The sequence below is a fragment of the Pongo pygmaeus genome, chromosome 5, assembly GCF_028885625.2.
Source record: "Pongo pygmaeus isolate AG05252 chromosome 5, NHGRI_mPonPyg2-v2.0_pri, whole genome shotgun sequence".
NCBI lineage: Eukaryota > Metazoa > Chordata > Mammalia > Primates > Hominidae > Pongo > Pongo pygmaeus.
The window spans coordinates 35,335,840-35,358,606 of record NC_072378.2 but is presented as its reverse complement, the minus strand read 5'-3'; the positions used below and the strand labels follow the sequence as shown (position 1 = coordinate 35,358,606).

General features: G+C 42.6%; 1 protein-coding gene across 4 annotated transcripts in view; it reads right to left on the bottom strand.

The window, feature by feature from the left end:
- Nucleotides 1–22,767, bottom strand: part of ANKS1A (ankyrin repeat and sterile alpha motif domain containing 1A) — a 201,774-nt gene that overhangs the window by 108,589 nt on the left and 70,418 nt on the right. For 2 of the 4 annotated variants that reach the window (XM_054490633.2, XM_054490635.2), the window contains exons 2-4: nucleotides 14,315–14,395; nucleotides 11,486–11,642; nucleotides 8,992–9,054 (exon numbers count right to left, since the gene is read on the bottom strand). In XM_054490633.2, the coding sequence (XP_054346608.1) occupies nucleotides 8,992–9,054; nucleotides 11,486–11,642; nucleotides 14,315–14,395 (301 nt within the window). The remainder of the gene's footprint in view (nucleotides 1–8,991; nucleotides 9,055–11,485; nucleotides 11,643–14,314; nucleotides 14,396–22,767) is intronic. The other 2 variants (XM_054490637.2, XM_054490636.2) reach the window with 1 other exon arrangement.

Genomic DNA, 22,767 nt, shown 5'->3' with positions numbered 1-22,767 from the left:
TCAAGGTATCAGCCAAAAGCCATTTCCAGGTAAAGGGGGCACTCGGGCTCAGTCACAGAGAAATAGGGGACCCTGACACTGCACTGTGCCTACCCCAGGAGCCTGCACCAAGCAACGCATGCAGTATCTACTTCATTAAAATGGCAGCCAGCACAGGAAGATGTTTCTTATGTAAGAAAGAGGCAAACGCTGGCATGTTTTGTGTGAGAGGTGCAAAATATTCAAATGTAATATTGCTATCAATTCAAGCTCACAACCCACAAGTCCTCTAATGCCAATTTTGTTTCAAACTAAAGACAGAATTTGGGATAAAATGGGAGAATTGTGTGCTTTACCAACCACCAGAGGCAAAATGTTAGTCATTCCAATTATGCTCTTTTACTACTGACAATGTCTAATTAGAGCAGAAATAAAGTAAGTCCCATGACCTCTCCTTTTTGAGAAGCACTGATGAAAATAATTCTCCCACAAGATTTTGAGATTCCTAAATTTATCCAGGAGGCTTCTGCTACTTTTGGGAAAGAAAGCTTAAGAGGGGGTTTGTCAGTCAGTTAAGTCAATATTGTGCACCTTTCAGTGGTCAAAAGGTCAAAATTTAATGTTTCTGCAATTGCTTTAATTCTATTAATAACACTAAAAGTAATGGATTAGGAGTTACCCAAACATGCATATGCAATTCCATCTGCTTTTGATCTGGCATTTGACTGCATCATTTTTTCCAACTATACCAAGTATAACAGAAAGATCCACAGCTGCTGGAAGCAAGTCCCCAAAAGGTGAGAACGATGGCAAAGAAAAATGTTTAAATGAAATAAGGACAGAAAAAGTAGTAGCAAGACACATGCAAAGATAAATGCACACAAATAAACAGAGGATGCAGAGGAAGCTGCACTGAGCTCAAACACAACTCAAGGAGAGCAGCTGCCAGGAAAGTGCCAACAGCCTTCGCTGGCCAGAGGATACAGCCAGCCTGCCAGCCATGGCCTCCTATGATATGACTGGGCCCTGAGGGGCAAATTCCATGTAACCTAAAAGTCTGGAGGAAGGGGAAATGCTGGGCAGAAAGCTAGTCTTTGAGGTCCTCCCTGTGCCAAACAAACCTTTTAGGATACTCATTTGGAAGGCCCTATTAAGCTATGGCATGAGTTTCCTAAGCAAACTTAGAGCTGTCCCTTCAGTTTCTCTCTTTTTTAACCCAACATTTCTCTGGTTATCACTTTCTCTTGATGAACCAACACCTACATTAACAAAAACTCACAGGATCTTTCTGTGGAGTAATTCTGGGGCAGAGTAACCCAAAGAAGTTTAAAAGGATTCTCCAGGTTGTACATCTCAAGATGAGTGTGATAGAAAGAGCCAACAAAGTCAGCTTATTCTTATTAAAACTCCAATGCAGAAAAGCTATTTACTCTGAAGCAAATACTACTGTCTCTTTTATATCCAAGTTGTCTCCCAACAACCAGCATAAATTGTCCTTGATTTTATAAAAAGTATGCCATTAGGGCTAAAGAACTGTAAAAGTCTAAACCATCCAGTAAAGAAAAAAAAACAAAAAAACAAAAAAATTTTTCTCTATTTCTTCTTTGCCAGAATGAAAGCAGCTCTCACAAAGCTGCCCTGCTAAAGGCAAGGTCATAATCACTACTGACAAATTTCCTGCCTCATGTTAAAAATGGTCTAACCACATCTCTGCAGAAAGTTACACTCATAGTCACAGTATAGGGAGCATCTTACTTAGGTTTCAGTCATGCCAGACATGGTCTGGTAACTATAACACCCAAGTTTATTGTATCTATGGTGACCACATCCATCACTGACACAAGCCATCACGATAAGCTCTTATTACTGTAGGCTTTTTGAGCCTGACAACTATCAGGGCAAGAACTATCAGTGATTCTCAAACTGGCTTCATTTTGGAATTACATGGGAGCTTAAAAATAATTAGTAGGGGCCGGGCGCGGTGGCTCACGCCTGTAATCCTAGTACTTTGGAAGGCTGAGGCAGGCGGATCACGAGGTCATGAGATCGAGACCATCCTGGCTAACACAGTGAAACTCTGTCTCCACTAAAAATACAAAAAATTACCCGGGCGTGGTGGCGGGTGCCTGTAGTCCCAGCTACTCGGGAGGCTGAGGCAGAAGAATGGCGTGAACCCGGGAGGCGGAGGTTGCAGTGAGCCGAGATTACGCCACTGCACTCCAGCCTGGGCGACAGAGCAAGACTCCGTCTCAAAAAAACAAACAAACAAAAAAAACTAGTAGGTGGTCTAACCTCAGACTTGCCAAAGTAGCACCTCAGAGGGTAAGGCCTAGGAAACTCTTTTTTTTTTTTTTTTGAGACGGAGTTTCGCTCTTGTTGACCAGGCTGGAGTGCAATGGCATGATCTCAGTTCACCGCAACCTCCACCTCCCAGGTTCAAGCGATTCTCCCACCTCAGCCTCCCTAGTAGCTGGGATTACAGATATGTGCCACCACGCCTGGCTAATTTTGTATTTTTAGTAGAGACGGGGTTTCTCCATGTTGGTCAGGCTGTTCTTGAATTCCCGACCTCAGGTGATCTGCCTGCCTCGGCCTCCCAAAGTGCTGGGATTACAGGCGTGAGCCACCACGCCTGGCAGGCCTAGGAAACTATTATTAAGTGCTGGTTAATACACTCGCAAGAAAAGAAAGGATTCTAAGGAGCAGCACAGACTCCTGATTATCTGGAATGTTTCCTTGTCACACCTTCCAAATCTCACTACAGGTGTTCACAATACCTCCAGAGTTCCCAGAATCCTATTACTACTAATCTGGACTGAGAACGTGGAGTGAGAAGAAATAGCCCAAATTTCCCCCAATGCTTTTGCACAAATTCTCCATTCCTACCCATCTTAAGACCCACTTCTGGCTGGGCGCGGTGGCTCACGCCTGTAATCCCAGCAGTTTGGGAAGCCGAGGTGGGCAGATCACGAGGTCAGGAGATCAAGACCCTCCTGGACAACACAGTGAAACCCTGTCTCCACCAAAAATACAAAAATTAGCTGGGTGTGGTGGTGCGTGCCTATAATCCCATCTACTCAGGAGGCTGAGGCAGGAGAACCGCTTAAACCTGGGAGGCGGAGGTTGTAGTGAGCCGAGATCGCACCACTGCACTCCAGCCTGGGTGACAGAGTGAGACTCTATCTCAAAAAACAAAAAAAAAAAAAAGAAAGAAAGAAAGAAAGAAACTTTTTCCTGGCCTTTCTCCTCTTGGAACTATTTCAGGACCATCACCTCCTAGTGCTCAGATTACAGCCCAACTGCACACTTACCCCTTGTTGGCAGATACTGAAGTTAGGGACTCCCGGCCTACAGCTATCTGCAGCAATGAAAGTACAGGCCCTAGAAAAACATACCATAATGGAAAGAAAGGAAAAACTAGGTCTGAGATTGAAAGGACAGAGGAGAAGCATGAAAGCAAGTCCATCATGTGGAAGAAGAGTTAGACTTACTCTGTACTGTTCTGGAAAGCAGAACTCTGATTCAAAAAAATGGAAGGTTTAGGAAGATAGATGCCAATCAAACTTAACAAACCAAAACTCAATGGAATCCAAAAACAGGCTGCCAAGTAGTAATGAGTTCTGTTTGTTATTAGGGAAAACAAGCAAATAATTAAAATAAGGGGTAGAGGGTCACCTTTCAAATGATAGAAAGATTCCTGCTCTATGTGGAAGGTTGGCCTAAATTGGTGGTTCTCAAACCAGCTTTATTTTGGAATTACATGGGAACTAAAAAAAAAAAATGCTAAAATGCTAGTAGTAGGTCCAACCCCAGATTTGTAGGCACCAACTTAAGCAATCAATCATACTCATCAAGAATGAGACAAACCAACGTCATGTGCCTTGTTGATGCAAAGCACTAAAAAGGACATACATAATACCAGTTCCATGGCGCTCCTGCCAAAAATGTATACCCAGAATCTAATCAACAAAGCTAAACTGAAAGACCGTATGCAAAACAACTGCCCTGTGCTCTTAAAAACCATCCATGTCATGAAAGGCTAAGAAAGGTCGAGGAACTGCTCCATACTATTAATATGTATGATCCTGGACTGGATTCTCGATCATAAAAAAATTGCGCTAAAGGGCATTTTTGAGACAACTGGTAAAATTTGAACATGGATTCTATATTAGATAATGGTATTGTATCAATATTGAATTTGCCAAATGTAATAAATGTATTGTGGCTTTATAAGTGAATGCCCTTGTTCTTAGGAGATTTAGGTCAAAGAACTAACTAATACCAAAATGGAAGTGTTTAGGATTAAAGGGTCATAATGTCCATGACTTAATATCAAATATTTCATCAGTGACAACAATTATTGCATACACTCACACACACACACACACACAGAAAGAGAAAAAGCAAAGGTAGCAAACTGTTAACACTGGAGTATCAAGAAGAGTGTACCACAGTTCATGGCATTATTCTTAAAACTTTAAGTTACAAGTTTTTTTTTTTTTTTTTAATAAAAAGTTTTTTAGAAGCTTGCAGGTGATACTAATGCAACCAGAAAAGTTGATTACATTTGGAGGCAACTGGTCTAGATAAAATTCCAAGTCCCTTTCAGTTCTAAGACTGTGAAATCACTTTAAATGTACCAAAAAAAAATCTGCCCTAATATTAATTTGATTGTTACTCATTTTATGATACTCAGACTAAGGAAGAATTGTTAAGAGGGGGAAAATGAGCAATTTTCATGGTTCTGCCTTAGCTAAGGATAATTTACATTTGGCTGGTTTACACCGACTTGTTGAAAAAGGTCCCAAATGTCGAAGAAGAACATGAAAGCTCCTAAAAACTACTTCTGCTCCCAAAATAAGCCATCTGAGACTTCTTAATTTGTACAGGTGCCTGACAGAACTTAGCACTCAAAAGTACTTTAATAAAACAATTCCTAGACATAAGCCAGATCTACAAAAATCCACTAAGTCAGGACAAAACCTAGGGAGATCAGATCAGTTTTTTTTTGAGACGGAGTCTCCTCTGTCATCCAGGTTGGAGTGCAGTGGCGTAACCTTGGCTCACTGCAACTTCTGCCTCTCGGGTTCAAGTGATTCTCCTGCCTCAGCCTCCCGAGTACCTGGGATTACAGGTACGCACCACCACGCCTGGCTAATTTTTGTATTTTTAGTAGTCACAGGGTTTCACCATGTTGGCTAGGCTGGTCTCGAACTCCTGACCTCAAGTAATCCGCCGGCCTCAGCCTCCCAAAGTGCTGGGATTACAGGTGTGAGTCACCATGCCTGGTCAAAGGAGGTTAGATTTGAATCAGCTCAAGAAGGGTTTGCATTCTCAGCACAACCCAAACAGCTTTACCTCTCTGTTTCTGTCTCTCTCTTATTATTATTATTGTTATTATTATTATTTTTGAGACAGGGTCTCACTCTGTTGCCCAGGTGACAGTGATCACTGCTCACTGCAGCCTCAACCTCCTGGACTCAAATGATCCTCCCACCTCAGCCTCCCGAGAATTTGGGATACAGGCATGTACCACTATCCACTATGCCTGGCTAATTTTTTATTTTTTCTAGAGATGGGATCGCATTATGTTGCCCAGGCTGGTCCCAAATTCCTGGGCTCAAGCAATCTTCAGCCCCAGCCTCCCAAATTCTGGGATTACAAATGTGAGCCACTACACTGGCCAGCTTTCCTTTTTTTGTTGTTTTTTGTTTTTTGTTTTGAGTCCCACTCTGTCGCCCAGGCTGGAGTGCAGTGGCACAATCTCAACTCACTGCAACCTCTGCCTCCTGGCTTCAAGCGATTCTCCTGCCTCAGCCTCCCAAGTAGCTGGGATTATAGGCACATGCCACCACATCCAGCTAATTTTTATATTTTTAGTGGAGATGGGGTTTCGCCATGTTGGCCAGGCTGGTCTCAAACCCCTGACCTCAGGTAATCCACCAGCCCCAGCCCCCCAAAGTGCTGGGATTATGCCTGTAATTCCAACACCCGGCCTCAGCTTTACTCTTAATGTAGTTTGCATCAATTGGCCTTTCAGGGAAGAGGCAAAGGCAATTATTTCCAAAGAAAGAAGTATGTTCTTAATACATTTAAACTAATTTTATTTTATATGTGCAAAATTAAAGGATAGGAAACTGTACTTTCAAGAACCAAAGTCTTATCCTTTATCAAAGCTTTATAAGCTCACTAAACTAACCACTGTTGGGAAAACAATCACTTCAAGTTTCCTCCCCATAAAAGAAAACTCTGAATAGACTAACTGAATAATGTTTCATTAAGTGTCATCTACTAGTAACAAAAACAGATTCCAAAAATGCCTTTGCAGAAATATATTATATACACTTAAAAAAATTAGTATCTCAAATATTACTAGTTACCAGGTATTTTTACTTTATGTATATTATCTTATTTAAACTCTGAAACAATCCAGCAAGGTAGATGATAGTGCCACATTTTACAGAAGAGGAAACTGAGGCTCAGGGAAATTAAGTAACTTGCTTAAGTCAACAAAACTAATAAGTCGCATCCCAGAACTTAAACTCTGGTCTGACATGAAAGCCTATGACTTATGAGTTTTTCACTCTATCACTCTACTTCCAAAACAAAAAACAAAAAAACTAAGATAAGAGTATCTTCCTATTCTGAAGACTAGAAAACAGAATTCAAAGAGCAGGCCAATCACTGCACTTCAGCCTGGACAACAGAGTGAGACCCTTTCTAAAATGAAAGAAAGAAAGGAAAAGGGACGGGAAGGGGAAGGGAAGGGGAAGGGAAGAGGAAGGGAAGGGGAAGGGGAATGGAAGGGGAAGGGAAAGGGAAGGGGAATGGAAGGGGAAGGGAAGGGGAAGGGGAATGGAAGGGGAAGGGAAAGGGAAGGGGAATGGAAGGGGGAAGGGAAGGGGAAGGGAAGGAGAATGCAAGGGGAACGGAAGGGGAACGGAAGGGGAATGGAAGGGGAAGGGAAGGGGAAGGGGAATGGAAGGGGAAGGGAAAGGGAAGGGGAATGGAGGGGGGGGAAGGGGAAGGGGAGGGGGAGGGGAAGGGGAAGGGGAGGGGAAGGGGAAGGGAAGGGGAAGGGGAAGGGAAGGGGAAGGGAAGGAGAATGCAAGGGGAACGGAAGGGGAACGGAAGGGGAATGGAAGGGGAAGGGAAGGGGAAGGGGAATGGAAGGGGAAGGGAAGGGGAATGGAAGGGGAAGGGGAGGGGAAGGGGAAGGGGAAGGGAAAGGGAAGGGGAATGGAAGGGGGGGGAAGGGGAAGGGGAGGGGGAGGGGAAGGGGAAGGGGAGGGGAAGGGGAAGGGGAGGGGAAGGGGAAGGGAAGGGGAAGGGAAGGAGAATGCAAGGGGAACGGAAGGGGAACGGAAGGGGAATGGAAGGGGAAGGGAAGGGGAAGGGGAATGGAAGGGGAAGGGAAAGGGAAGGGGAAGGGGAGGGGAAGGGGAAGGGGAAAGGAAGGGGAAGGGAAGGAGAATGCAAGGGGAACGGAAGGGGAACGGAAGGGGAATGGAAGGGGAAAGGAAGGGGAAGGGGAATGGAAGGGGGAGGGGAAGGGGAAGGGAAGGGGAAGGGAAGGGAAAGGGGAAGGGAAGGGGAAAGGGAAGGGAAGGGGAAAGGGAAGGGAAGGGGAAAGGGAAGGGAAGGGGAAAGGGAAGGGAAGGGAAGGGGAAGGGAAGGGGAAGGAAGGGGAAGGGAAGGGGAAGAAGGGGAAGGGAAGGGGAGGGGAAGGGGAAGGGGAGGGGAAGGGGAAGGGGAAGGGAAGGGAAGGGGAAGGGGAAGGGAAGGGGAAGGGGAAGGGAAGGGGAGGGCAAGGGGAAGGGGAAGGAGGTAAGAAAGAGTAAGCCAAAACAAAGCTGATGTGCTCCACTACCTAAGGTCAAATTGCTTCTCTACCATTAAGACCCAACAGCTGAACAAAATTTCCCACAGGGCCTTCCTAGGTCCAGCCCATACGGGGCTTCCTTTGCTAAATCACTATTTCTCAAAAGCATGAAATATCTGCCTTGTGTTTGGAAACATACAGAAGTACCTTATGTTTCTCTTCCCCAAGGCAGCTGTTTTCAGAACAAGTAAAAGGTAGCTAATGTGGATAATGCAGAGCACACTCCAGACTGTTGCCAAAAAGCAAACTTCATCTGAATAAAATCTTTGACCAAAACCAGTGGGTGAGAGCACCAAGGAAAGAGGCTAACACCATCACCCAATGAACAAGCTCTGCTGCTCAGATGTGGTAAAGGCTGAGGGGCAGAGAAGGCTGGGCTGTTCATCACCACGCCCATCAGACTACTCTTTGTCCCAACCTCACAGGGAGGGAGACTAAGGCAGGTGCCTACCTTGGTCCTGCAACATTGTTTCCTATTTCAGAACCCTTCCTGGGTCAAGAGTGATCAAGCAGAGAGAAGCTAATGGCTGGAGATATTGGGTCGTGGTTTTAAAGCATCAGGCAGAGACGCACAAACTCCAGGAGATGAGAGAGAGTCATGCAACAGCTTTTAAAGGAATAAAACGGATCACCCATGTCCTTTCCTCCACATCTCCACCATTAGCTATCGAAACCTGAAAATCAGATTCCATTTCAAAAGACAAATAGAAAGTAGGCTAAAAATATTTTTTTAATTCCAGGCAGTACAACTTAATCATTTTTTCTATGCTTATTTAAAAAGTAAGATAATTTGACATCTCTTAACTACATTTAAAAAATTTTAAGAATCAAAATTGTAAATTAAGTATGTAATATGGTCCTTTCTATTTCCCCATTCCTGCCATTTCAAATATTCCAGAAAAAACCACCCACCATTTCCCAAGTTGGTATCGGTTTTAAAAATAAAGCCAAAACCCACTGCAGCTGCATTTTCCCATTCCCAGACAAGCCAAAAGCAGATGGACTGAAGCAGACAACAGTCAGCGTGATGAAGAGGAGCCTGAGTGGACAAGAGCAGAAGCGGAGAGGACCAAAGAGGAGGTACAGCTTGGAGAAATGATGCAGAGAATTCCTGGCAGCAAAGTACACACCTTGGCATTGATATAAGGGTCAAAGGGGCCGTACTTTTTGAGTTCTTTGATCTCAAGAGCATTCTACAAAAAGGAGAGGAAAAGAAAAAGTGATGACAAAATAGATGAAATATATCAAAGCAATACACAGCCCTGAGGGAACCCAACCCTAGAACAACTTGAATCTGCCCTCTGGATGCCTCAAAGGGAAGTTAATAAGAAAGACAACCTCCAGGGCACCTTAGTCTTACCCCCCTTTAATCTAAGCATCCTACTAGAACCATATTAATGGTTTTAAAATGAATCAATATAGTACTTGTAACCACTAGCTAGATCCATTAAAGTCTTCAAGCTACTTCAGACATCTTGCCCAGCTCCTGCCCACCACCTGCTTACCAGATACTCAAAGCACTGGGCTGGGGTCCCACCTATCAACTGATACTCTAAGCAGGAGGCAGCTGTGAGCAGGTTAAGCTAGCACACTCAAGTAGCTCAAAAATCCAAGCAGCTGTGTTTCAAGGCAAACGTGAGCAAAGAGGATTAGAAATGGTTGCTGAAAATTTCTTAAATGAGAAGGACTTTAATGGATGACCAGTCTTTCCAACATTGAAGAATACTAGTTACAAGCAAACTTCATTATGCATTTCCTCCAGAGAAGAGAAATGACCACTTTAGCTAGGAGGAGTAAAATTGCACTTAGATTCTAAAGAGGTAATTCTAAACAGATACTTTTCATTCCCAAATGTTATAAACAAACATCCTCACTAATGATTTTAAATGTTTATTGCTCACCTACCCAGAAAATACAGCCCAAAAGGGGAAAGGAAGGCTAATTAACAGCTATATACACACAATCTCCAAATCAAGAGATTTGGGAGCACTATTTTAATTTTCTCATGTCACAGAATGAAGCTGCCCCTCTCAGAATCAGTCATGCTTTTAACAGCTAACTGAGAACTCCATGAGTCTCCTGACAGATGGACTTGCCAGGATAATTTCCTATTTTTTGAGGGAAAACTTTGATCTAATCCTACAGGTAATTTAACAATCCCCTCTCGGCAAAGTCATTAGAAAAATAGTCCTAAGCTTACTGAGAAACATCAGTATCTCCCTCCTTCTAGGAACTGAGAAAAGTATCTGCTTCAGTTCAGAGCAGAGAGAGAAAAGGGGAGAATGGCTTATCACACAAGAAATGCCCGTCTCCTCTCAAACTGGCACACAACCTCCAACTCAAATGACAGGGAGTTGTATTTGTAAGAGGCTTGTTTAAAACTTGCATAATCCAAGTACAATTTTTTCCAAAGATATAAATGTAAAGAACAGGAGGTATACTCTCAGAGTAAATAAATCCATGGCCATTATAGGGTTATTTTTGCTCAAATCCTGCCTTTTTCATTTTCTAAGAATCATCTTTGCTTTTTCAAAGCATGCTCACTTGGAGGACATCATGGAAATGTTCTTCATTCCACTGAATCACCTCTGACCTCCCCTCACATGTTCCCGATTTGTAAGTTCATTTTTTGGCACTAGCATGAGTACTTATACTGCTGCAAGTTCTGATGTATGTAAAACAACAGCATGGTTTACACAGTACAGACAAACACTGGGAAAGTTACATTGCCATGTCAATGGCATAAACAGAATTTACTTTTACTTTTGAGACAGGGTCTCACTCTGTCACCCAGGCTGCAGTGCAGTGGCATGATCATGGCTCACTGCACCCTCAAACTCCTGGGCTTAAGTGATCCCCCCATCTCAAGCCTCCTGAGTAGCTGGGACTACAGGTGTGTGCCACCACATCCGGCCTTTTTTTTTTTTTAATTTTTTTATAGAGATGGGGTCCGGGGGGTTGGGGCTCCTCACTGTGTTGCTCAGGCTGGTCTCAAACTCCTGGCCTCCTGGCCTCAAGCAATTCTCCTGCCTCAGCCTTCCAAAGTGCTGGGATTACAAGCATGAGCCAGCACACCCAGCCCACAGTTAATTAAGCTCACCAGCTTGAAACTGACTCCATGCAATTTTGTAGGGTTTGCATTATTTCAAATTTTGCACATAAAGTGAATACAGTTGGTCCTTCATATCCACAGGTTTCCATCCATGGTTAGTTAAGTCTGCACATGTGGAACCCACAGACAGAGAGAGCTAATGTTACCTTGCCGTTTTACATAAGGGACTTGAGCATCCTTGGATTTTGGTATCTATGGGGAGGTCCTGGAAACGAAGGGCTGACTATGTATACATTTTTATTCTAGTACTATTCCAAATATGCATGAGTCAAATGCATATAAAATACATCCTCATAGTATAAGATCTACTAAGAAGAGTAGAACTGGGAAGAGGGGAGTCACATTTAGGGTATGGAAGAGGTGATTCCATGCTAAGGAACTGATTATCAAAAAAAAAAAAAAAAAGGAAGAGCTGGTTCTCTGAGATTTGAACTATGGGGCTAAGATGGTGATGGGGTTGCCACATCTCGCTATAGCTGAATGGAGGGAGGAAAGCCTCCCTTCCTTCCGACCTGTTCATTGACTCTGGTGTGTGAAGGCCCTTGATGGATGAGCAACCGCACTATCTGGGCATCTCCTTTCCAGGCTGCCAAATGCAGAGGGTAGCAGCCTTTTGAGTCAGCCACGTTGGTCAGCGCATCGTTCCTCAGAAGAACCTCGACCACATCCCTAGAAGGCAAAAATCAATCATGAGTTGGTAGAACTCAGAAGTCTTTCCAGCTAACAGCTCTTTACACCTGTATGGCACAAAGCCCTTTCACAGATATCTCATTTGGCTCCTGTGTCTCCACCTGAGCTCACCACCCCAGCTTTTCCTTTTATTCCATGAGCTACTTGTACAGCTGCTGATATGCAGCAGAACCACCTTGAGCCATGCTGTGCTGACTCATCACCTCTCTGTTTAGGCTTTCTTGGTAATCCGTCTGTTTTCTACTACTTTGAAAATGTCTGGACTCTTTGTCCAAGCCTGTTTCCTTGTTTATGATGTTTAAACAGCATTCAGGTGTTGAATTTACATAAAAGTAATCATACAAGACAAATATTATTATTCACCACATTATTCAGAGCATTTAGTGATGTAGGAGCTGAAAGCAGAGAGGCCAAGCAGAACAAAAGTTATTACAGGCTGGGCGGAGTGGCTCACGCCTGTAACCCCAGCACTTTGGGAGGCTGAGGCGGGTGGATCACCTGAGGTCAGGAGTTCAAGACCAGCCTGGCCAACATGGCAAAACCCCGTCTCCGCTAAAAATACAAAAATTAGCTGGGTGTGGTGGTGGGTGCCTGTAATCCCAGCTACTTGGGAGAGTGAGGCAGGGAGAATTGCTTGAACCTGGGAGGCAGAGGTTGTAGTGAGCTGAGATTGCGCCATTGCACTCCAGCCTGGGCGACAGAGCGAGATTCTCTCTCAAAATAAATAAATAAATAAATAAATAAATAAATAGTTATTGCAAAAGTAAGCCAGACACATATGTTATCATTTGATATCCCCAGAAAGAGGAACTTGCTTTTTTGCTGGTGACAGCACTAATTAAACACATACCAGTATATAATTATCCCTATGAATGTGAGGTCAAAGAAAATCCCCACTGTAAATAAAAACAGCATCTGGAAATGAACTTGGCTAACAAACTATAGTCATTTAAGTTCAAGATTCACTTTAATTCAGATTACCCAACTATATATGGGAACAGTGTTCTCTATAGATTTCTTTTTAGCTATTTAAGATGGCTACAGAAAAGACTTAATGATCATATTCAGCATATTTTAGAAATGTTTAATGTTGAAGGAAACAACCACTGCCTCTTTTTGGTATGTTGGGGTCAATTAGGGTGGGTCAAATATTGGACAAGTGACACAAAATACTCTAAGGTGGTGAGGGCTCTGGAGCTCCTTGCTCAGCAAAATCTAAAATGATTCCAATAATCCCTCCTCATAAAAATTACACTGCTGGCCGGGCACAGTGGCTCATGCCTGTAATCCCAGCACTTTGGGAGGCTGAGGCAGGTGGATCACCTGAGATCAGGAGTTTGAGACCAGTCTGACCAACATGGTGAAACCCCGTCTCTACTAAAAATACAAAAATTAGCTGGGTGTGGTGGCAGGCGCCTGTAATCCCAGCTACTCGGGAGGCTGAGGCAGGAGAATTGCTTGAACCCGGGAGGTGGAGGTTGCAGTGAGGTGAGATCATGCCACTGCACTCCAGCCTGGGCAACAAGAATGAAACTCCATCTCAAAAACAAAAAAACGACACTGCTGCTACTTATTGCCTATAGTACTTGCTTTCCTTTAACACCTTCTATTCTGTTACACTCTGGTTTATATTCTTCGACATCCTGGCAAACCCACTCACTGTGCTCCTCGACAACACCTGCCCCTTTGCTGAGCAACCTGAAAGGCAGTGCCCAATCACTTAAGCCTATGCCTTCTCTCTCAAATTCTCCCCAAAGCATGCCTCCTCCAGAGAACGTTCCACACAAATCCCACCCAGTTCCTAATAACTTCTCTATACTCAGGAGAATTACACAGGCCATTTAATGTATTTTTTTCCCCTTAAAAAGGGTTCTTGTGTACAGGGCTAATTTTATGAGGAAAGAATGGCAGGCAAGAAGAGAGAGTAAATAAATAACTATTGAAACAGAAGACAGCTTTCTCATGACCACTTAATCTATTTTCAGTTTATTGAGCAGTTAGTTACCTAATAGATTCCAGCCTCTTTATGTTCTGGCTGCCCCAAATTTGATCATCATACCTAGAACATTATGGAGCACTGGAACATTCCAGAGGGAAAAAGAACAAGTAGAAGAAAAGGTAAAACTTAACTCTTGGCTAAAGATTTTTTGGTGGGTAGGGTGGGGAAGGATGTTTAAATCATACATGAAAGAAAGACACAGAAATTCTGAATGAACTGAACTTAGGTTTGTTTTTCTCTGTTTCTCAGTGCCACCGCTTAGCAAACCTTTGTTTTTGTTTTTTAGAGATACGGTCGCTCTGTCACCCAGGCTGGAATGCAATGGCACAATCATAGCTCTCTGCAGCCTCAAACTCCTGAGCTTAAGCAATCCTCCTGCCTTAGCCTCCTGAGTAGCTAGGACTTCAGGCATGCTACCATGCCTGGTTAATTAAAAAGAAAATTTTTTTGTGGAGATGGAGGCTTGCTTTGTTGCCCAGGCTGCTCTCAAACTCAGCTTCATGTGATCCTCCTACCTCGGCCTCCCAAAGTGCTGGGATTACAGGCATGAGCCACTAAGCTCAGCCAGCAAACTTTTATAGGAAATGAAAAGGCAACATGAAGGCCTGGGTTCTGAAGGGTGAAGGCAGGGATGTAGTACATTGATACTTACTTATGGCCATTCAAAGCAGCATGGTGCAGGGGTGTGTAGCCAGTGCTGTCAACACAGTTCACATTTGGCCCTCTCCACATGCTATCAGGGAAAAAAAAAGAGAGAGAGACATAGATTTCACAGACTGAAGTCACAAACCAAAGTTAGAGATAGCTAGCTAATTAGTAAAGATTTCTGTGTGGTGTTCAACCAGACCAGTTACTTCCAAATGACTCCTGATAACATACAGCAGCTATACACTGCAGAGATGCATAGCACTGAGGGTACACTGCAATGGTTTGCTGAACAGAGTCAAGTGTCAAGACAACAGTGTCATCGCTTAAGAGTCTGTTCTTCTAGTACTCCCAGGATTGCAAAAACAGCTCATTGAAAGGTCATCAAAGACAGAATCAAACCTCTCTGCCAGTCACAGGTATTGACCACTCACTCCTGTGCTGGTGACCGAAGGTTTGAGAGAGACCTCAACACAGATCAGATAATCAAGACGAGCCAACGAGCAAGGATCAAGGTCAAAAAAGCACCAGGAGACGTGTCTTAAGATGCAAGAGACAATTTTGCCTTTCCTTTGTAAATATGTCTTATTAATTAAAAAAATAACAGAATCTATCATTGGAGTATCTTATCTGCCTTGAAATACCATAGGAGGGAAGTTGAAATGTTACCTTACTTAATCCTCAAAGCCTTTGTTCTTATTTCTGTTTCTGCATTGGCCTTACTGTATTGACCAGAACTTCTAAAATATATCAAATAATCCTAAAAGCCTTAGTTCTTATTTCTGTTTCTGCAAACCTTACTGCATTGGCTAGAGCCTCTAAAATAATATCAAGTAGCAGAGGGCAAACTTGTTTTGTTCCTGCTTCTAATGAGAATGCCTCCAATGGTTTGAGGTAGATACTCTGTAACTTGTAAAGGAAGTATCCTAGTTTTTTTCCCCAAAAAGTGTTATTAGAGATAGTTGGTTAAATATATTTTCTGCATCTATGGAGATAATAGTTTTTCACATTTAACAACCTAATATGTTATCAATAGGTTTCTTAATATTAAGCCATACTTGGAGTAAACTTAATTGGCCATTTCCATTATGACCTCATTGGTAAATTCTACTTGAGAGCATCTACTTGAGAGTAGATTATTTAGGGTCTATATTCATAATTGAGACTGATTTAAAGTTCTTGCTTTTTGTGCTCCTGTTACTGGATGGTATCAGTGTTAGGTTAAAGTCACAGGTCAGCTGAGCAGCTGTCTACTCATTTCCTTATTGAAGGATCAATGACACAGGCCAGGTGTGGTGGCTCATGCTTATAATCCCAGCACTTTGGGAAGCTGAGGCGGGCAGATCAGTTGAGGCCAGAAGTTTGACACCAGCCTGCTCAACGTGGTGAAACCCTCTACTAAAAATACAAAAATTAGCTAGGTGTGGTGGTGTGCACCTATAATCCCAGCTACTCGGGAGGCTGAGGCAGAAGAATTGCTTGAATCCAGGAGTCAGAGGTTGCAGTGAGCCAAGATCACACCACTGCACTCCAGCCTGAGAGACAGAGAGAAACTCTATCTCAAAAAAAAAAAAAAAAAAAAAGACAATGACAGAGCACTAAAATTATAAAGAATCACCAGTAAAGCCATCTGAGCACAAAGCCTTTATGCTCAGTGTTGGAAACAATATTATTTATAAAATTTTGGCCAGGTACGGTGGCTCACACCTGTAATCCAAGCATTTTGGGAGGTCAAGGCGAGTGGATCACCTGAAGTCAGAAGTTTGAGACCAGCCTGACCAATATAGGGAAACCTGTCTCTAATTAAAAATACAAAAATTAGCCGGGCATGGTGGTGTGCACCTGTAGTCCTAGCTACTCGGGAGGCTGAGACAGGAGAATTGCTTGAACCTGGAATACGGAGGCTGCAGTGAGCCAAGATCATGCCACTGCACTCCAGCCTGGGCGACAGAGTGAGACTCGATCTCAAAATAAATAAATAATAAAATAAAATAAAATTTTAGCAATAGGCATCAACAGACAAATTATTATAACTACAGTACAGACACAGAGTAGAATATCATATACCAGTTACATTGCTATGTAATAAGACAAAAAAAGATTATAATGTTAAGAAGAAAAAAAACAAAATTGTAAATACTATATAGTCATAGCTCAGAAAGGACGAAATTTATGAGGAGAGTAGATTAAGTGCCCAAGTTTACTCTACCTCCTGCCTAAAGTTCTCCGAAGTGACAGAAAAGATATCCCACCCTACACAGATAGAGAGCTATAGACAGATAAACAGATTCACACCAAGAAAATTTTAAAAGACACCATCAAGTAAGCAGCAATGTTGAGGAATTACTAAAAGGCAGAAAGCAGACAAGGTCAGATCTACAGAGACACAATCTAGAAGAATGCAAATTAAAACATTCATTGACAAAAATGAACATAATAGTATTATCAAGTGTTTCTAAATATTAGGAAAACAAGCACTCTTAAACACCACTGGTATGAGTTTAAACTGGTAAATTCCTTTGGGAAGACAATTTGGCACCATCGATCAAAACCAAAAATAGGATTCACTTTGAGCCAGCAATTCCATTTCCAGGCAATTACTCAACAGAAATACTTGTACATGTGCACAAAGACACATGCTGGTACAGGACTGCTTCATTGTAAGAGTTAAAAACTAAAAACTTAATGTCTATCCATAGGCAAGCAGTAAAATATTAGATATACTCCTAAAACACAATACTACGTAACCATCAACGACAACAGTAATAACAAAGGAAAGAAAACAAATTGGACCTTTAAGTCCTGACATGGAAAGATTTCCCAAGACATACCATGTTATAAGAAAGCGACAAAAGAAGTCATTGTATAATACATAGCGCTGTAAATGGATGGTGACTGGAAGAGCACTCACCAAATGCTGACTGCGCTCACCTCTGGGGAAGGAAATCTGTGTGTTAGGGAGCACTGCAGATGATGAAGAGAGACTTTCCTATTGCGCTCTGTATTCTACCACAGTTTAAAACACCTACAGTGAGAATCTATTCACATAGTGCTTTTATAATAATAATATTGTAAAAGAAAGGGGGAATCATCTATGCGCAAGGAAAAGAAGACAAAAAAAGTCAAAATGTTAATAAAACACAGTTGTATATGGGTGACAAGCCACTTTAATGAGCATGTAGATATTAGGTTTAGAATCGTAAGATAAATTTTAAGTAGGAAAAGTGGGATTCTGTACAGCAAAGGAAACCGCCAGCACAGTAAAAAGACCACTTACGGAATAGGAGGAAATATTTGCAAACCATACATCTGCTAAGAGGTTAATATCCAAAATATATAAAGAACTCAAAACAACTCAATAGCAAGAAAGCAAATAACCTGATTGAAACATTGGGCAAAAGATCTGAAGACATTTCTCAAAAGAAGACATACAAATGGCCAATAGGTATATGAAGAAATGCTCAACATCACTAGTCATTAGAGAAATGCAAATTAAAACAAAAATGATATATCACTTCACACCTATTAGAATGGCTATTACCAAAAAGACAAAAGGTAAGTGTTAGCAAGGATGTAGAGAAAAGAGCACCCTTGCACACCGTTGGTAAAAACAAAAATTAGTACAGCCATTTACAGAAAACAGTACGAAGTTCCTCAGAAAATTAAAAATAAAACTACCATACGAACCAGCAATTGTGCTACTGGGTATATCCAAAGGGAATAAAATCAGTACATGGAAGAAATATCCGCACTTTCATGCTCACTGCAGCATTACTCACAGTAGCTGAGATATGGAATCAACCTACCTGTCCATCAATGGACAAATGAATAAAGAAGATGTGGTATATATAAACAATGACATACTTTCCTTAGGAAAGGAAGGAAAATCCTGTCATTTGTAATAACATTTATCAACCTAGAGGACATTATGGTAATAAAATAAGCCAGGCACAAAAAGACAAATACTGTATAATTTCACTTACATATGGAATCTAAAAATGTTGATCTCACAGAAGCAGAGCGTAGAATGGTGGTTACCAGGAGCTGGAGGGGGTGATGTTGGGGAGATGTTGGTCAAAGGACAAAATTTCAGTCAGGAGGGATAAATTCAAGAGATTTACTGTACAATAAGGCAATTATACTTAATAACAATGTATTATAATCTTAAAAATCGCAGCCGGGTGTGGTGGCTCATGCCTGTAATCCTAGTACTTTGGGAGGCTGAGGCAGGCGGATCACCTGTGGTCAGGAGTTCGAGACCAGCCTGGCCAACAAGGTGAAACCCCGTCTCTACTAAAAATACAAAAATTAGCTGGGTGTGGTAGCGCATGCCTGTAATCCCAGCTACTTGGGAGGCTGAGGCAGGAGAACTGCTTGTACCTGGGAGGCAGAGGTTGCAGTGAGCCGAGTTTGTGCCATTGTGCTCCAGCCTGGGCAACAGAGCAAGACCCCATCTCAAAAGAAAAAAAAAAAGAAAGAAGGAAAGAAAGAAAAAAGCACTAAGAGAGCTGGTGTTTTTGTTTGTTTTGTTTTGTTTTGTTTTTGAGACAGAGTCTCGCTCTGTCGCCCAGGCTGGAGCGCAATGGTGGGATCTCGGCTCACTGCAACCTCTGCCTCCCAGGTTCAAACGATGCTCCTGCCTCAGCCTCCTGAGTAGCTGGGACTACAGGCGCATGCCACCAAGCCTGGCTAATTTTTTTTGTATTTTTAGTAGAGATGGGGTTTCACCATGTTAGCCAGGATGGTCTTGATCTCCTGACCTAGTGATTCACCTGCCTTGGCCTCCCAAAGTGCTGGGATTACAGGCATGAGCCACTGCACCTGGCCAAGAGTTGGTTTTTAAGTGTTCTCACCATAAAAATATGTGAAGTAATACATACGTTAATTAGCTCAATTTAGCCACTCTATAATGTATAGCTATTTTAAAACATCATAATGTATACAACAAATATATAAAGTTTTTGTCAATTAAAAATAAATTTTTAAAAAGCAAGATACATGTATTTTGATATCTAGGCTATTTGTTCATTGCCAACTAAGGATGGTGAAGACAAGGTGAGGAGCCTGAGGGACATCGTGATACCCCATCCTCCACTAAGCCTGAACTTCTACAGCACTTTCTAAACAAGGAGCTAAATGCAATTAAATCTCTTTAACACATTTGTACAATGACCTCATTTTCCAAACCAAAAAGTGTAAGACTATGCCTGACAATGGATCAGGGTGATGGCAAGTGACATGGATCTGGAAAATCTGTGAGGTACCGTTGTCACACTTATTTTCAAATTGCCACACAAGAGAAAATAATCATCATTATAGCACAGGTGACACTAAGAATCTAGAAACAAATTATTTGCCCCAAATCACATACCAAATCAGTGGCAGATCAAAAACTCTCTTTGATGGAGCTCATGGCATTTGGCCAAACAAGGACTGTCTGATCTAACTGGAACGACAACATGAAGTGAATATGTAGTGGACATAATTCAGCAGCAAGATGACTAGAATAATTAAGAGGAGCTGAGAAAGAGGAAATACCAAGGCTGGTTAAAGCGGCTAAGAGTGCGGGCCTATCAGCTACCAATTTAGTTCTATTAGAACTCAACTATCTCAGCCCTTTCAGTTCGTGTCCCCAAGGAACCCTGAAACTAAGATTTAAACTGCCTTTGATCTTAACAAAAAGGCAGGATGAAGCAAGCCTTTCATCGTTTTCTAACTTTTGCCTCTATGACTGGTTTAAAGGTGATTAAGTTTGGACATCCTATGTCAGCACTAAAACTCCCTCAAAACAATTAGAAAAGAAAAGGAAAAAAGATAGTGACTTCACTGCAAAAAGCAGCTACGTTTCCAACCAGAGGCCTTTTTTCCTTCTTTTTCTCTACCTTCTCCTTCAAAAGCCCATCTAGAAGTTTTGGGGATGGGGGAACATATTAAACAAAATCTAAACGAAACTGGAGAACTATAATCTCCTTGTTTGGAATTTCAGCTTCAGACAGGATGGTAGTAACATCCCCCTCCACCCAAGTTTCTTCCTTTTTGGCAGCTCAAGAAAAGAGTTATTTACAATCTAGGTCTTCCTCCCTATCACAGCTGTCCTATTAGGTTTTCTAAAACTGTAAGCACCAAAGGGCTGCTCACCAACAAACAAAAGCAGCATATAATGCATCAAGAACCAGAGAAAACAACTTTAAACACAGCCTAGGAGATTCCTAAGCAAAGTTTAACCTGTAAAGATTGTGCAGAAATGCAATAGCTGCCCTTGACTTGCAGGACAAATGCTCAGACTGATCTTAATGGGTCCTGGAGCAGTCACAGCAAGCCTGTGTGATGAAGCTATGGAACCTAAGTTAGGAGCTTGGGATCTGCGGTTAGCCAATCTGACTTCAAAACTCGCCTCCGCCACTTGTCATTTTTTGACCTTGGACAATTCACTTGATTTTCCACACTACCGTCTCTGCATTTATAAAGTCTACTGTGATGGGCTCCCCAGGACTTTAATCATTCATGGAAACTTCTAGAAGCTTGAGCAAGTATAACAGTATTGAGAGGCCTAGCAGGTCAAAAAAGCTTACCTGCTTTCACATGATGCTGAAGCACAGCAAGCCTTGCCCTACGCGCCTCGGTGGCACCTATGTTTTGGGATGGCATCTAAAGCACTGTGGAGGGCATGGAAGAATATGACTGGTGAGGCCCTGTGGCTTTTGAATCCCCCCCAAAGGCCTCTCTCCATTCCTTCAAAAACTGACTGCATGTGTAGTAGACATGCCGGGCACTGTGCTGGATTTGGAGGTTTTGATGAATAGAAACAGCCCACTCTATTTGGTGAAGGTGCCAAATGAGGTCCTGTTTATGGAGCTACTCATGCATGTACTCTGCAGACACGTGAAGTGCGCCTTCTAGGGGCTGGAGATGCAGATGGAAAAAGACAAAAGTCTGCCCTCATGGAGCTTGATTTCTAGGGGGAGGGAGAGAGTGAGCACGAATAAGCAAACAAATAGATCCTATGATGCCTATGTGGTGATAAGGGCCAAAAGTGAGCAAAGGAAGCAGAGGCAGCAAAGGAAGGGGATAAAAAGGAAATGAGTGATATTTGAGATAAGGTCATCAGAAAAGACCTCTCTAAGAAGGTGACCTTTGAGAAGATATCTGAATAAAGTAAAGAGCTGTGAGGGGGTCTGAGGTAGACAGGCAGAGGAGCATCAAACACAGGAGCCCTGGGAAGGAGCCTGCCTGACCTGTGGCTGGAGAGGGGAGTAGCAGGGAGCTCCGCCCACAGAGATGCCAGAGGACATTACAAAGGACATCGAGGTGAGTTCAGTTCCACAGGCATCCGCTGAGCACCTACTAGTGCTCACTGCCGGGGTAGAAAACGGAGGAGGACATAAAGTCCACACTTGAAGGAAAGGGGAGCACTTTCAAAACAAGGGGAGGCGCAGGCTCTAAAGTCTAAACTGAGGTGATCAGAAACTAAGCCTCTTAACAGAGAGTCAGGGTTCCTCCTACCTGATTTCAAAAATCCATCAACACTCATAGCTAAATTTACTTACCACTCTTCAGACCTAGCAAAACTCAAGTGAAAACCTGAGGTAAAATTGCTTAAAGTCTCTGTGAAATCAAATAAGAATCGCAAAAGCAAGACAAATGGGGTATTTATTCTGCCGAGCACAGAAAGTGGCCCAACTCAAATGTCCCCTGATCCTCAACATCTTTCCTGATTGCACTGGCTGATATTAATTTCACCCTTCTCAGATCTTCCAGATCATCCACTGCATCTTCACCACAATATTTATCCTATCTGATCCTGAGCTGCAGTGAATTATTTATCCTGCTCATTCATACCATATATTGTAAGTCCTTTAGGGAAATCCCTTATGTTTCCAAGAACAGAGCACTATGTAAGGGCCACCAGGGCACCCAGGGCCACCAGGGTGCAACTTCTAACATTCAGTTTTCAGCAATCTGCTCATTCCCTCTTGCCAGATCAGATTCTTGCCAACCCTGAACCAATATTACCCCAGTGTGACATGGTCTCTATGCAGTATAACAAACCTACTACCTTTATATCCATTAAGAATGGCAACAATCTCTTGATGGGACATACAAGAACACTGCATCTGAGATGTCTGTACATAAAACACAGAGACAGAAGAACCATAAGTTAGAACCAAAGTGCTCAGGCCCCTTTCATGTGCGTGAGGTCAGATTTCTGGACTGAATGATACCCTAAGTGGCCTTAGCTGGCATTAAACATGATTCATGTGGTAGCCCAGTTACTTTATTGCTTGCTTTACACAGACAAGTAATGGTATCTCAATGGGCCAGAAGAGTGTCCAATCCAGTTGAATCCAATCAATGTTGATGCCACAGCACTGGACAGTCCCCACCCTTGAGTTCGGTGAGGAAGTCAGACCAGTAAACAAATGACAATACTACACAGTGTGTGACATTCTGGGAAGGAAG